Below are 16915 nucleotides of genomic sequence, written 5' to 3' on the forward strand. Positions count from 1 at the left end.
TTGTCTGTGGCTTGTAAATTGGCTTGGGTACTAAGGTTCAGATTTTGGTTTTCCATTAATAAAACAACCTTACAGTACTTCGCAGTCAAACCACAGGGACATTGTTGGAACTAATGGCAGTTCTGACCTTGTTTGTTTTTCGAAACAACTTGTCAAAAGTTGTTAAATACCCTCTCACTATTTCCTTGCTTACCTTACCTTAAATGAGACTGTTTTAATTTAGTTCTGCTGGATAAGTAGAGGTACATTTACCTCAGTAATAGCCTTTGAATAAGTAATTCATTTACCACTCTCCCCTCCCCTTCCCCCCATCCCCGTCAGGTTGGATCCCTGGAACAGGCTATGTTAGATGCCCTTGTGATGGATCGAGTTGCATTTGTGAAACTTCTTATTGAAAATGGAGTAAGCATGCACAAGTTCCTTACAATTCCCAGGCTGGAAGAGCTTTACAACACAGTAAGTTAATGACAATTGTAGAGCATTTTATATACTGTATTCAATTTATAAAGTCACAGCTGTAAACTTGTCATAATTAGAAAAATTTGTAAAAATAGCTGTTAGAAAACTCTTGGTTTGTATGCCTACTTATTTTTAAAGATGACCTAAAACATTGTTTTGATGGGCATTTATTCCTTATATTTAACTACTTTACTAGGTGATCATACTAACAGTAGGTGCAACATATAACCATGTATTTCTATGGTGATCCATTATAAAAGAACTAAAGTTTTAGGCATGCACTGAAGGAGATAAGAACATTCTGAGTGTCAGCGTTTGACAACTAATCTGTACAAGAAGCCTTGAAACTCACTGGTTATCAAAGTTGCATGCAGGAGTCCCTGTGACCCAAGATGAGGTGTTCATGGAGGACAGCCATCTAATGAAAGAAACAATGTTTTATGCTTTTTAGCAGTTAATGTGCTTTACATCTTCAGAGTATTTTTACAAACACTATGGTAACTATATTACAGTTACTTTTGGCTCTTTCAAGGGAAATTAGAGGGTATAAATAATTTGAATTTTGTTTTAGAAAGCACAAAAATAATCTTTTTCTGTAAGTGAGTGTCTAGTGATTAAAGCAAAGGATTAGGAACTAGGAGACCAGGTTCTGTACCCAATTCTGTAAATAGTTTAACTTTGTCCAAAAAAAAAAAAAAAATTGTCTCTACCCAGTTTCCTCATCTGTAAAATGTGAGCAATATTTATCTTTATAAACCACTCTCAAAGTAAAAGATACTATATAAAGGCAATATACTATTGCCATATGTAAATAAATAGTTAACGATTAATATTTGTTAAAGTGTTTAAATATTTAATATATAGCATTTCACACTTTTAAGTGAATTGTACAGAGATGATTTCACACACTGCTGATGTACAACCACTTCTGGGATGGAGCATGGCAAATGTTCTAACAGCAACGCTATACAGCAGTTTGGGAAATGAAGACTGTTGTATCAAAGTAAAAACTACTTTTACTTAGTAACTTACCACATGACAAATTCTTTACTCAATTATTTTCATTTTTAAATTCTGTAAGCATGAATGGAATTGATTTCTGTGTTTTAAAAGAGCTAAAAAGTAAAATTATACATAAAATTTAGCAAGAATCCATACATTGATGAGTGGTGGTCCATACTGTGGATGTGAGACAAGAGCTACAGTACATTGACCTGCGCTCGCTTGCTCTTTCTCTCTCACTCACACTTTCTTGCTCTTTCTCTCTCACTCACACTTTCTTGCTCTTTCTCTCTCAGGGTTACAAAATCAGAAAGGAAAACCAGAAACAAAGGGCAAATGCTTAGCACATAGTATTGCTAGATGGTGGACTATTTGTATCTGATGGTTGCTAACTGTTTAGAGAGAAAACTTCTTTCATTAAGGTCAATATGCAAATTTTTTTTTTTTTTGCTTTTGCTTCCATGTTTTTATGTCAGTCTTGCATATTTAAGATCACTTATAATTTAACTGTCCAAAATTCTGTCTTGTCTTGTCTTTTTTTCTCTTTGTGTGTGTAAAGAAACAAGGCCCAACTAACCCAACACTCTTTCACCTTGTTCGGGATGTCAAACAGGTATGCTTTAAACTTGTATCAAACAACTGTGAAATAAGATGTTTTGCTAGCAGTTTGTCTTAGTGTTTTAGACTGTTAGGTTTATTTTAATATCAACAATAGTTAGCCAATCCTAATTTTATTAATTACCTATGTGTATCTTAAACCCAGATTTTGAAAGAGCATGCAGTCAGGTGGGATGGGAGAATTGATTCTGAGAAGTAGATGATATTACTGTGGCCACACTGAAAGCATTTTCACAACAGTTTCAGAAGGATGATTTGTGGTGATAAGTTAGTAGGTGTGTACCTATAATTAAAGATCAAGGGTAAAATTTTCAAAAGCGCTTAAGTAAAAATCAGTGGGATAATAAAATTTTAGTCCAAGCAAAACTCCAGATCCACAGGCCTTATGCCATGTGATCATTGATTTAAGACTCGACTGCCATTACAGCAACAGTAGTGGCTGAAATGGTATTCTAGAGCAATATGCAAAGGGAAATGGATGAGGATCATCCTAGTCAGCTACCTTCTTCAGCCATCTCCTTGTTTAAGAGTCTTGTGAAAGAGTCTTGAGCCTGATGAAAGAGGAAACTGAACTAGGATTAGTTTTTGTTCTGTAAGATTCTGTTCCCAAAAGAGAAGATACTAGTACTACAAACTGTTAGTTTCCATTTGCAGTAAGCACCATCTTTAGAGTGTTTTGGGCAAAAGAAGACTGACTGTTCCTAGTTTCAGAGTAACAGCCGTGTTAGTCTGTATTTGCAAAAAGAAAAGGAGTACTTGTGGCACCTTAGAGACTAACCAATTTATTTGAGCATGAGCTTTCGTGAGCTACAGCTCACTTCATCGGATGCATACCGTGGAAACTGCAGCAGACTTTATATATACACAGAGAATATGAAACAATACCTCCTCCCACCCCACTGTCCTGCTGGTAATAGCTACCAGCTATTATCCTAGTCTGTTACCCTTTTAGTGTCCAATTTTTCTTCCCTCAGAGATTGAATTACAGCAATAGTTAAATAGGGCCCAGTCTTGTAAAAACTCTGGGAAGAACTCCATTGATCTTAGTAAGAGCTCTGCTTGCAGAGTCACTGTGGATTGGACCAGTAGTAAAGCTAGTATCCAAGGAGCTTGTTCTATGAGGCAGAGCTCCCATTCTTCTTGTCATATGTGGAGCTTGCCAATGTCATTTGCAGCAGCCTCATCAGTGGAGCGCAGAGCCCTCAGACCACCATCAAATCTGGTCAGAGTACAGTTGTCAGTGATGTGTGACATTGTCTGTCTTTGGCCACAGCTGCAGGTGGGATCCTCTTATTGGCCCCAGGTATGAAATCTGGCTGCACATTGACCCAGGTCTTTTGAAATCAGTTCAGAAGAACCCAGGAGTGGCATGGAGAAGAGTTTCTGATGTCAGCTGCAGTCCACTGGTTGGATCATTAGTTTTGCAGAGAAATCTGGACAGGGTAAATGGGCCCACACTGGTGCCTCAACAACAAGTGCACTCTTGGATGGTCAAAGAGATCTCTGCATAGTGGTAGGCTCAGGTTTGCCCTCATCTTCTCAACCATTCTGGCCATGGCCAGACGAATGTGTGCGGGACGAATGTGTGCGGGAGTGACGATGCTTAACACGGGGAGCCATGGTACTGTTTGGGTCAAATCATCCCAGTTACAATGCACGTGGTGGAGTGTAGTTGTGTGTCAGCCAACTTGATGTGAGACTGATTGAGCCAGACCGGAGCATTGTATTATGGTACAAAGTAACAGAAGGCTAAAACAGATAATTGAAGCATTTGAGCATTTGCTCACAGTGAAGTGCCAGCCAATTTGCTTGGAAGGTTGTTATGCTACCTCACCTTCATCATGTTTTGCTCAGATGGTTAGGATAAGTGAGAGATCTATGTAGGATTACTCCTAGGTAGACTGGGTGGGATTTGTGTTTTCAAGTGGTGTCCATTGAGAAAGATATTTGGTTCTGGGACTGCTCTGGTGTTGTAAAGATGGAACATACTGAAAAGTGTCTTGGTCACACATGGAGGATAGGTCCATCAATGGCGTCCTTAGCCTCTGTTTGCCAGAAGCTGGGAATGGGCAATGGGATGGATCACTTGATTACCTGTTCTGTTCATTCCCTCTGAAGCACCTGGCATTGGCTACTGTCTGAAGACAGGATACTGGGCTAGATCGACCATAAGTCTGACTGAGCATGGCTGTTCTTTTGTCCATGGTTGTAAATGCTAACCACTACAGTGATTGGCAATCTTAATCAAGTCAGTGTTTAGGGCGTATTCAAGTGCTGGCAACTGCTTGGACACCTAAGGCAAATGCCATCTGGTATGTGAACTTGCAGGACTGGGTAAACAGAAGATTGTTTGTGTACAAGTTGAAAAGCATCGGGGCCAGCACAGAACCTTGGGGTAGACTGTTGGTTTGTCTTTTTCAAGCACTGTCTCTATCTTCCATATACACTTGGAAACATCTGTTGCGGATTAGAAGGTCAACAGTGTTGACTACCCATGCTAGGAGTGCTCTTGACAATTTGACTAAGAGTACCATGTGCCAGACTGTGTCATATACTGCTTTCAGGTGCAGAAATACAACTCCCATCTTCAGTTGTTGTTTTTTTTAAAACTGTTTTCAGTGAATGTTGTCAAAGCTAGCATTTGATTGCAGATGCTCTTCACCCTCTGAAAGCCTGCTTGCCAAATTCTGAGGATTGACTCACTCTTCCGCGCAACTCCCCAGAAGTGAAGACACTCCAGCTCTGTGAATGTCACAGACGACAGGGATATAGTTCAGTATCTTGCATCATTGTGGGTCTTTCCCCAGTTTCAGGAGAACAGTGACTTTTGACATTCGCCATGTCTTCATAAGTTACTCTTTGTTGACCATTTGTGTGAAGAACTGTGCCAGCCACTGATGAAGCACCTTGGTACTCATGTTTAGGAGCTCTGGCAGTATGTTGTCATAGCCGCTCTTGATATCAGAATTTTGTCTAAGTCTGTGGCTGTGGACGACTCTGTGTTGCTGAGTGATGTTACTCTGATGGGACTGATGCTATTTGTCATGGACCTGTTTGACACATTCACCAGATGGCTAGCAGCTTGGTTTGGTGTGACAGGTGGTTCAGCTTAGGGCTGCTGATCTGCACCAAGATGACCAATCAAATTCCAGCGTTTCCCATTTGAGTGAGTGACGTTTACATTCCAAATCATCTCTTTCCGTTGTGGCCGTCTGGCAGCATCCAGTGACCTGATTAGCTGATCAGGATTCACAATGACTGAGCAGTTTAGCACATTCAGATTCAGGGCATGGCATGTAGACTGGATGGTGGCCACCTAGTATGGACATGCAGGCGGCTTTGAAGATGTCTTTTTGGAGTCGACCGAAAGCTTTGTTGACCAGGATGCTGTGTGATGGTATGGTGATGACGCTTTTTACTAGAGCATCTGTGTACTTCTTCCAGTCTGCCTTCCTGGAGTTCTATTTCTATTTGTTAAAGGATCTAATGATTGGGAGTTGTGGATGTGCCAATGTGGATAATGAAAGGTTTGTGTTGGCTATGTGGGAGGTCTTCCAAGACCAGACATGATACATGTTGGGAGTGACTATCCACAGACGATACCCAGTTCAAATCAGGAAAATCTTTGAGACCATCTGACTGAGTGGAAGGTGCCTCCCTGCTTTGCATCATGAATGAGGGCAAGATCATTGTTAGATGCCCACTCCACCAGTTAGTCTTCATTAGCATCTGATACCGGGTATCCCCAGTCAGGATGGTGGCTGTTGAAGTCCCCTACTTAGACACCTGGGAGTGCTAGTCTTGGCAGAACTTGCTGGTCCCAGTTAACATTCACTGGCTTGTAAACATTTTGCGATTTGGAAACCTCCCACCTGAATCATATCATAGTTACTAGCAGATGTAAATGGAGCTGCATCTGAGGTGTTTCACTGGATATAAATGGTGTGGCTGTGTTTGGCGTGTGGGGTGTGGCACAGCAGGTCAAAACTGATCATCTTGAAGCACCTTGCATCTTGCAGTGGCGATGTGCATCTCTTGTAGGCAGATGATGTCAATGTGGTGACAGGATAAATAGCTGATAATGCTGCGTTTGGCTGCTGACAATCCCTCGACACTGAGCTGCAATACTCTCCAGGCTAGCCCAATGTCTCAAATGTTAGGGAAGGGGAGGAGGAATTGCAACAGGAAAGTTGGCTTACAAGTGACAGAGATTCAGCCCTAGAAAGGACTTTGAATGCAGTCCACTGATTGGATCATTAGTTTCCCCGTTATGAACTGGGTACTCATGGGATGTGCAATGAGAATTCTGATCTGTTGCCCCCAGAATTCCCACTGAAGTTAAAAGATGTTTCACTGTGAGGTAAGGGTCTTCCATAGCCTTAACTTAATCCATGGAGTCTCATTAGAGGTATAGCTTGGCCAACACACTTGGTATCCCTGATGTAGTGTAAATGAGGGGCTTGAGAACTAGCATAACAATAAGATAAAGGCACTGATCTTTTGGGGCAAGTCCTACTTATCCTTATCCTTCCCTCATATGCATAATCTCTAGCAATTTTGAAGACTCTAGGCAGTGAAACCAATGTAGTGGGGAAGCAGAAGGGCCTAACACAGGATTTCTAATTGGTTGGGCAAGGTCATGACTAGGAGATTAGTATATGATGTATTCCTATTCCACCCTAGTTCACAGCCTGCTGAGGGAAGGAGAGACTAGAGCAGCACTCCAGGAATCTTCCACTTCAAGCCATAGAGGGGCAGAAAAGATACCATCACCCATATTCATCCCCAACACCTTCTCTTCTAACCTCACCCCCACACAAAAAAACAACCAAAAACAAATGTTAAGGGAACTTCCATGGGAAAATACTTTGTGTTCAAGTTCCAGAATTTGGAAGAAAATTGCTGATTATTATGAGGAATATAAATGGATTCTAGACAACTTTAAAGATGTGAGATACACTCGTAATGCAAAGGCTTATTGAAGCAAACAGATGATGCTGCTGTTTGGATCCTCTGGGCAAGAAAAAATAGAGCCATTCTAGCATACTCCTGTCCTTCCAAGGTCTGCAGTTGTCAGTCATGTGTCATTGTCACACAGCTTGAAATGTTTGAATCTAAGCTGCTTGAATCTAAAAAATATCTTTCTGTTTAACTAAAATAGGTTAAAAGCACTTGAGTTACAAAACCAAAAAATACATACAACCTCCAGATGGAAAATTACTGTACCTGACAAAGTAGAATCTACTCTGCTTTGAAATAGTTTTATATATTAAACCTCAAACAGGCGTTTAGAATGAAAGGCTTAACTCACTCGTTATCTAGAATTGACATACATGTGAAAGTGCTGTAAATAAGTTTAACTATGTTGTAATATATCTGCAACGCTAAGAGCAGTTTTATATTTCTAGGGAAACCTTCCTCCAGGATATAAAATCAACCTGATTGATGTAGGGCTTGTTATTGAATATTTGATGGGAGGAACCTACAGATGCACCTATACGCGAAAACGCTTTAGAGTCATATACAACAGTCTCAGTGGGAACAGTCGGGTATGTGGAGTTTGATAAGCTTAAAATGCTTTACATTTAGGAAAACATGTTTTTAAAAATGTCTAAACACCAACAACAGTTGACTGCTTGTGAAAATTATAGCCCAGTCTTGTAAATCTTTGTTACAGGACTGAAGCCATTAAGGGCAATGGGATTAGCTGTATGATTAAGAATTACTCATGTGAAAAATATTTTACTATTTAAGATTTTAGCTATCATATGGAGATCAAATTTATAATCCATGATAACCATTTCAGTTACATAATTTTTCAATTAAATAGTCGTACATTCGGCTTTGTATAGCTGTCTCATATAGTGTTTTTATCCAAATGTGTTAAGAAACTTAAAAACAACATTTAGCATCTTTTTTTTTCTCTTCTTTTTTTTATATTTTTTTTACTGCCAGCGGTCTGGGCGTAATCCTTCAAATAATACTCCTCAACTGCGTAAAAGCCATGAGTCTTTTGGTAACAGGGCAGATAAAAAAGAGAAAATGCGACATAATCATTTCATCAAAACTGCACAGCCTTACAAACCAAAGGTATGTTTGTGTCATAAGATTTCACCATTTTTTGATTGTAAATTCTTCAAGGTAAGAACCTAGAGTGAAATCCTGGCCCTACTGAAATTTGTGGCAAAATATAGTCAATAGATCCTCTGACTTCATACTTTTCTGTAAAATGCTTAGCCCATTGCAAGGGCTATATAAATAATGCATTTATTTTATTTTAAATATTATTTATAAGCAGTGGTATTTAAGGGCAAAAAACTCATCCTTGGTGTAACATCACTGAATGCAGTTACATCAGGGATGAATCTGTCCCATTGAAACTACCTGCATTAGTAAAGGTAGCAGGATTTGGCTCTAGGTTAGTAAAAAACTGTTACCAATGACAGGTTTCAGAGTAGCAGCTGAGTTAGTCTGTATCCGCAAAAGGAAAAGGAGTACTTGTGGCACCTTAGAGACTAACAAATATCCGATGAAGTGAGCTGTAGCTCACGAAAGCTTATGCTCAAATAAATTTGTTAGTCTCTAAGGTGCCACAAGTACTCCTTTTCTTGTTACCAAAGAGTTTCTTTATCCTACTTTAGGAATCTTTTAGTTCATTGCTGCTTTGTCCAATAATTTGCAAAACATATGGGCAATGTGTCTCAGATGTGAGCATGAATTAGCAAGATTTAACTTGAGTTTTAAAAGGAAAACCCAGCTTATAAATATGTTAGAGCACCAATCACCATTTCTAGCTGTGTATCACTGTCAACAGTACTTTAAATCTGAATTTGTTCTGATCAAATGTAATTTTCTAACCTTTCCTTTGTTTTTTTTAAAGATTGATATAAGTGCAGAAGAAGGAAAAAAGAAAAGAACCAAAGATGAAGTCGTAGATATTGATGATCCTGAAACTAGACGCTTTCCTTATCCTCTTAATGAACTCTTACTTTGGGCAGTGTTAATGAAAAGACAGAAAATGGCCCTTTTCTTCTGGCAGCATGGTGAAGAGTCCATGGCTAAAGCCTTAGTTGCCTGCAAGGTCTATCGTTCAATGGCATATGAGGCAAAACAAAGTGACCTTGTTGATGATACCTCTGAAGAACTGAAACAGTACTCCAAGTAATCTACTTTTCATCTTGTTAAATCTTTCTTATAAGCCTTCTTATAGCACTAGCAAAGTAGACATGAATAGAAAACATCTTTCCCCTTTCTGCTACTTGTTTACTTAGCATGCTTGAAGAAAAAGAATCTTCTCAAAGTTATTAGATTGTATTCTAATACAAGCTGCATATCAGCGCATTACTTATATTACTGTTGGCAAACCCGGTGTTTATATTAAAAGAACTTTGAGCACCTTAACAGAGATGCTTTTACCCTAAACTTATTGTATTACATATGTAGTCGTCATACATTTTAAAGAAAGCCGTACTGTGTGTGAATTAGTGTTCATTAGATAATGTAAGCACACCTATCAGATGACAGGGCAGATTGAAATTCCAACAATGCCTGGTATAGCCCATCGTCTTGCACTCGCAAGAATTTGATCATATGGGATATAGTCCCTTGATCTAGGAATTACCATGACACTGGATGCTCTGTTCACCTCTGGGGGATCCTCCTTGTGACTGCATCTGGAGTTTAGCTTCACTCAGGTCTGATGCCCCCTTCTGCACACCCTGCCATCTGTCTCACTCCCTGTGACTCAGAGTACTCTGTGGCTTGGCTTTCCATCCAGGTCATTAAAGTCTTCCCCTTCTTGGATATCTAAGACTTTCCATACCAGTGGTCTAAGGCAGTCTTCTTGTGCATTGCCCTGATGGTACCACTTACCCCAGTGGCTGGTAGGGGAACCAAGGCCCTTCCACTACTCTGAGTTCCGGTCCAGGGACCCTATACCTGGCTACTGCAGTCTGCTTTCCCTCAGACCTCTTTGTGTTTTTCAGGACTCCTTCCTACAGCTTCTGCCTGCTCCTCTCTGGATGTCCCAGCTTAAACTCCCTCTTCCCAGAGAGTAACTGCAGATTACTGAACTCAGTAGCCTTGACCACACCTCCCTGCTCCCAAGGAGTGACTGCAAATTATCTCCCTGAACCCCCTTTTCTGCTGCCAACTTCTTGTCTTTATCCTACCCCTGCTTGTTCCTTCTTAGCTGGGTGCTATCATTCAGGGAATTATTTAGGCCACATCTGAGGGGAATTAGGTGGCCTAACTGGTTAGTTGGCCTCTTAGCCTCACTAACCACTTCCAGGATGGTGTGAATTGAACACCCCAGCACATATCCCAGTTGTTGCAGTGGAAGAAGGGAACTCCTCAAAATCCCTGATATTGTGTATGAAAGAAGAAACTCTCCAGAACCTAAAATAGGTATTTTTTTTTTTTTTTCCTTTTTCTAGTGAGTTTGGACAACTTGCAGTTGAACTACTAGAACAGTCCTTCCGACAAGATGAAACCATGGCTATGAAGTTATTAACCTATGAGCTGAAAAACTGGAGTAATTCAACCTGTCTTAATCTAGCAGTGTCTTCAAGACTCCGCCCGTTTGTAGCTCATACTTGTACCCAGATGTTGTTATCTGATATGTGGATGGGAAGACTAAACATGAGGAAAAATTCATGGTACAAGGTAAACATCCTTACAATTGACTGTTAGTGTTAATCCTGCCTGCCATTCTTATTTATTGTGTTTATGCTGAAGTGGAAGAAAAGTGTGTTGTATACAAAGTACTATTCCTATAAAACTTTTATCACTGTAACCCTTATTTACCTTAATAAATGTTGTGAAACTGTTCTACTGTAACTTTTTTAACTTAATCAAATCTGGACATGTTGTTATAAACTCTTCTTTTGATGCTCTATTATCTTTTTAAATAAGGTACAGAAATGTAGAAGGCAGAAAACAGGCAAGTAGCCCTTAATCAGAGGCATATGTAGATTACTGTGAATACTAATCCACTACTAAAAATATAGTGGTGAAAAAAATTAACAACAGAAAATCCACTGTAAGAATACAATTTCATATGCTTCTGCCTTCTACAGGCAGTAAGTAAAACTTCATGTAGAAATAAGCTTTTTGCTTTCATTTCGGAGGCCCAAGATGAACAAATGGAGGGCATACAGTGGAACACTGGCACACAAATCTGCAGGATCAGGTGGTGTAAGTTTTCAGAATAGTGCACTAAAATAAGTCATGCAGCTCTAATTAACAATTGCAAGAGTACATATCTATTATGGACATCATACTGAAAATTTATTCCATTATTTGGAGTAACAAAGGGGAAATCACCCAAAAAAGTGCGACTTTCATACAAAACCTCTACAAGCATCATCTACTATGTGACCTTCTAAAATCTTACATGCCAACTTATCTGTTTACCTCTCTTGCCTTGTAATGGACTAACTTCAATAAACAGCTATTTTATCTAGTACTTTTTATACATGTTTCAGACATCATGATTTTTCTACCGTGACTAGAAAAACTGACTCATGTATAGTTAACCATGCCCTGTCTCTAAGACTTCAGCCATGTTCTTGCCAAAGTTGGGGAAGAAGAAATGACCTATGAATTCAGTTAAGCTGTAGCTCTCTGTTGTTTAATCTTAGAATACATTCTGTCCAGTGATGTTTAGTTTTGGAACCCACTGATTTTTTTTTTTTCCTCAAGAATTTCATGGAACATTCTTTATATGCTCACACTTGGCCTGTAAGTTACATGTATAAATAACAAAAAAATCTCTCTCCACCCCCATTTTTTTCTACCAACTACCTGACAAGGACAATTTGGATTATAAAATTCTATTTTTACAGGGGATAGTCTGTGTACCAATATGTCTGACATTTTAATATGCTGACGTTAAGTGGAAGTACACCTTTAAAATTGCTCATCTTCAATTCTTGTAGGTGATACTGAGCATCTTACTACCCCCTGCCATACTAATGCTGGAATATAAAACCAAGGCAGAAATGTCCCATATTCCACAGTCTCAAGATGCACACCAGATGACAATGGAAGACAGTGAAAACAACTTCCAGAATATAGCAGAAGAGATACCCATGGTAACATAAAACAAACAAACAAAAACCCAAAGAACAAAGAAGTATTTCTATACATAAGTTCAGTTACATATACAGTTCTATACATATATCTATCCTTTTTATGTTAGGAAGTATTTAAAGAAGTAAGGGTCTTGGACAGTACTGAAGGAAAACATGACATGGAGATGCCAACAAAACCTAAACGACTTCCAATTACACGAAAGTTTTATGCATTCTATCATGCGCCAATTGTGAAGTTCTGGTTCAATACGGTGAGTTTTTGAAGAACGCTGTGTAAAATGACATGCTCAAGACCTCTTTTCAGAAGTAGTTCATATTTATGGCTGGTTCTTTGACCAGCATACAGTTGTTACAAATAGCAGCAGAGTTTAACTGCTCTTGTCCTTCTAAAACTATCTTCCTAAGAAATGAGAATCACTGGAGTCTTAGAAGCTGGCTGGTGCATGCACAGTGTGCAAAATATATCATATTTACTCTTCACCCTATTTGTCCTGATATGTCCTCCTCCTGCAGGGTAACTCAGGATGAATACTTAGCACTCAGATTTATTTTATTTTGGTGTATTATTTTGCCTCATCCAGTTTAGCAGACGGTACATAATTGTTCATTAGCCTAACATATTTAGGCAAAGTTGTGCATAATTTATTTTAGATAATTTACATAAATTTCTATTTAACATCCTAAATTATTGGAGGTTATTGTTACTTTTTTCTTTTGCTCTTGTGGGATATATAAAGCCAATATACAATATTTTTCCCATTTACTGGCATTTACTACCCTTGTCCCCGTAAGCAAGTACTGTTATCCTACTTACTGTTTTGGTGCACACTGTATCCGATCAGATTATCAAAAATAATCCACATCCATTTGAAAATAAATTGTGTAACTACATAAAGGTAACATTTTTGCTTACTTGCTTTTTTTTAGTTGGCATACTTAGGATTTCTGATGCTTTACACATTTGTAGTCCTTGTAAAAATGGAAGAAATACCATCAGTTCAAGAATGGATTGTTATAGCTTATATTTTTACATCAGCTATTGAGAAGATTCGTGAGGTATGTTTGTAATCTCAGTTGTGTTCTAAATTACTTCACTAATGTCAAGTAGAGCAGTATGCTGTAAATGGTCTTTATCAAAAGATAATGTAAGTGATGCAGATTAAAAGTGTTATAGTGCACTTATTAATATTTGCATTTTAAACTATTTTATTTTATTAAAGGCATTATGAATATCTCCTTTATATAACAAATTTACTACAGGAATCAAATCCCTTGTCACTCAAAAAAGGCTAATGGATTTGGATGTGGTATAATTTGAGCAATCATACTGAAGTACCATTAAAAATATGAAACACATTTGTTCTGCAAGGGGTAACCTCAGAGCAGAGCTGAGATTTTAAAAAATGTGCATGGTATTGTGCATGGACTCTCAATAAAAGTACACACAAATGACCAGTTAGCCATCAAACTGATACATTTTAATGTGGAATTGTGGTTGTACATGCAGTTGTGATAATCGCATATGTATATCTACAAATCTGGACAGTAAATATTTTTATATTAAGGTTTATCAATTTAACATGGAAGCATGCTCAAACATGCTGATAAAAATTTTGTTTACTGATAAAATGTTCAGATGGTTCAATGGTCTTGATATGAGACAAATATGCAGATACCTGATTTTTTTTTCTTCTTCTTAATGTAGATCTTTATGTCAGAGGCTGGGAAAATTAATCAGAAGATTAAAGTGTGGTTCAGTGATTACTTCAACATCAGTGATACAATTGCCATTATTACTTTCTTCATTGGGTTTACACTAAGATTTGGAGCAAAAGGGAACTTTGGTGACAATACGTACAGAGAAAATTATGTTTTTGTTGTTGGAAGAATAACGTACTGCCTAAATATTATATTTTGGTATGTGCGATTACTGGATTTTCTAGCTGTAAATCAACAGGCTGGCCCTTATGTGATGATGATTGGCAAAATGGTAAGTCTTGTTTTATTGAAAAGATACCTCTTTGTCTCACTGCATCCATTTATAATTTTTTAAGAATCTATTTAGAAAAAGGCCACATTATACTGAGGTAATTTCCCATAAATCTAAATGTGCAAATGGGTTAATTAAGATATAATTTCTGTTCATGGATCCTCAGAACAGTGAGGGATGAGAGTGGCTTACCAAACATTTGGTTATCGTCTGTGATATCTGCCCTTCTGATCTATAGAAAATCCATTTTGATGAATAGGTGCCATTATTGCTCTTCCTTTACAAACATCTCTCAGAAATGAAAGATGTGGAAACTGGAGAGTATTTGTAAGTTCCTCCTCTACCCTGCTCCTAAATCACTTTTATACATGTGTCAGAGATTTGAACTGAAGAAAAGGCAGCAGTCCTTCCATCTAGCTTCTTTTCTTTTGTAGGGTTAGGATGATATTACTCTTATTCTTTTGGGGTTTCTTGGAAATATGAATATTCTATCCCTGCACTGTTTAATGCAGTAGTTCTTGTTCCATACCAGAACCTCCATGCACTTATCAATATGGGAAGGGAAAGGTGGTTGTGACCCACAACATGGGAATCTCTGCTTTATTGCTAACTGTCTTACTGACCTTATTCCTTAAAGGAAAGAGACATTCTATTTATTTATGGAATCAAAAGGATTTAAATCAGCAGTTCTCAAACTGTGGGTCGGGACCCCAAAGTGGGTCACAACCGTGTTCTAATAGGGTTGCGAGGGCTGGCGTTAGACTTGCTGAGGCCTGGGGCTGAAGGCAATGCCCAAGCCCCTTCCTTCTGCTTCTCATGGCTTTTCCTCTGAAACATGAGGTCAGAGAGGGAGAATCACTTAGTCAGTACCCTTCTGTTTGTTTTGTTCTCTTTCTCAAACGACTGACTGATGAGCCGTCAGCCCCCTTGTCAGGTGACTTGCTGATCAACCTCATCAGGTGATCAGAGACCTCTACCAGGTGATCTGTAACTAAGTTATCACTCCCTTGAGTTCAGATTTGAAAACTGGTTTACCCTGGATGGCAGCCTTCTGTTTATCTCAGGGTGCTCCATTTAAACAGATAATCATCCAAGTTTAATGTTCTTCCATTGTTAGCCCTTTGCCACACCAGTATTTGGAATTTTAGCCAAGATGGGGGTAATAAAAAGGCAGTAGGAAGGCAAAAACAGAGCTTTACACTCAAAATGGAGTCTGCAGCTTGATAAAGATAAATATACCAAGTTTAGAATCTCAAATATATGTCATAAACTGTGCATAGGCAGATTCCCCAAATAATCACATCTCAAAGCAGATTTCCTTCCTCCTGGTCAGACAGCATAAACTGAATTTTTTCAATACATTCCCTTTTCTATAGCATCTGGAACTTATACAGAGTGTTAGGAGTTATGAATGTCATCTAAATAACTCTGCCATAGTGAATAATGGAAATAAAATCATCTCACTATGAGATATATGAACTGATGGATGTTAGATTAGGAACTAGGGGAGTAAAATGTATACACTGATACTGGGCTTAACCACATGAGTTTGAGATTAAAAACATCTGCTTTCTTCCTTAAAAATGGCTCTCCCAAAGTTTGGATTCCCCAATTCCTCTCTTTCTCCCCTTCTTCTTCCCCTCCCCCCTACCTTCTGCAAAAGAAACCCTGCTTGTTGCTAGGTAAGCTAGTGCATGAAACCTGGTTCTATTTCTGTGTCACTCTCATTTTCCGAGCTTGGGAAAACTGTACCTACACTGTGTTTAGCCTCAGAGAGTGTAGGAGGGAGGAGTCATAGAGTGGAGTATATCACATTCATAAAAATTGGTGGGTACAGTAAATCAGCGTTCCAAGCTGTAAGAGCATACAATAGTTTGGTGGAGGAAAAACTGAAGATTAAGGTTTGTGATCTTGGGCTGAGTTTTAACTGGCTGAATCCTCTAACCCCATTATAAATGCCTCAAAAATTGCTTAAAATTGCAAAATGCACACAATTCCTTAAGCTTGCACTAGAAATTGCTGCTATAACTGTATAAAAGTTTGCTTTAATCGTAAGGAAGCTGGGTATACTTCAGTGCTGGTTAATATTTTAAAAATAAAAAGAATTAAAATAGCATGTCAGACTGCTGCAAAACTGAATTGTATGTTTTATTCTTTCTCATTTAAGGAGTAAGTATGATAAATCCTTATCCTCAGTTTGCTAACCCCCAAATCTGTTTATATATAGATACACACAAAGTTAAATATTGATACATTTTGGAGATAGTTATTACACACGTGTTTTGAAACCATAATTGCCAAAGCTTTTATTTGATGGACTTTGTGAGTTTTCTTAACTTGAACTTTTTTTAAACAGGTGGCCAACATGTTCTACATTGTAGTGATTATGGCACTTGTACTGCTTAGTTTTGGTGTTCCCCGGAAGGCAATACTCTATCCTAATGAAGCACCATCTTGGACTCTTGCTAGAGATATTGTGTTTCATCCATACTGGATGATTTTTGGTGAAGTTTATGCATATGAAATTGATGGTAAGATGATGCAATTTTAGAACAATTTATGGAAACCCTCAAGGATTAAGGATATTTTTTTTCCAGATGCTGATAGGCTGAGGTGTGTTGATGAAACACGAATTTAGTTAGTTGTATTGGATTACCTTTTCTTCTTGAGGTATACCCATTTAAGTCCCAAATGTAGGGAACTCTTTGTCTTGCTTATGCTGAAAAAAGCTTAAACATGACCTAGCATGAGA

General features: G+C 38.4%; 1 protein-coding gene across 2 annotated transcripts in view; it reads left to right on the forward strand.

Annotated features, from left to right (window-relative positions):
- Positions 1–16915, forward strand: part of TRPM7 (transient receptor potential cation channel subfamily M member 7) — a 130678-nt gene that overhangs the window by 68228 nt on the left and 45535 nt on the right. For both annotated transcript variants that reach the window (XR_012670261.1, XM_048867305.2), the window contains exons 12-22: positions 322–456; positions 2021–2074; positions 7488–7628; positions 8035–8169; positions 8960–9240; positions 10515–10743; positions 12018–12173; positions 12281–12424; positions 13101–13229; positions 13879–14163; positions 16520–16694. Coding sequence is in view for 1 of the 2 variants with exons in the window: in XM_048867305.2 (XP_048723262.2) it covers positions 322–456; positions 2021–2074; positions 7488–7628; positions 8035–8169; positions 8960–9240; positions 10515–10743; positions 12018–12173; positions 12281–12424; positions 13101–13229; positions 13879–14163; positions 16520–16694 (1864 nt within the window). In the remaining variant the exon portion in view is untranslated. The remainder of the gene's footprint in view (positions 1–321; positions 457–2020; positions 2075–7487; positions 7629–8034; positions 8170–8959; positions 9241–10514; positions 10744–12017; positions 12174–12280; positions 12425–13100; positions 13230–13878; positions 14164–16519; positions 16695–16915) is intronic.

This window comes from Caretta caretta, chromosome 10 (assembly GCF_965140235.1).
Source record: "Caretta caretta isolate rCarCar2 chromosome 10, rCarCar1.hap1, whole genome shotgun sequence".
Lineage (NCBI taxonomy): Eukaryota > Metazoa > Chordata > Testudines > Cheloniidae > Caretta > Caretta caretta.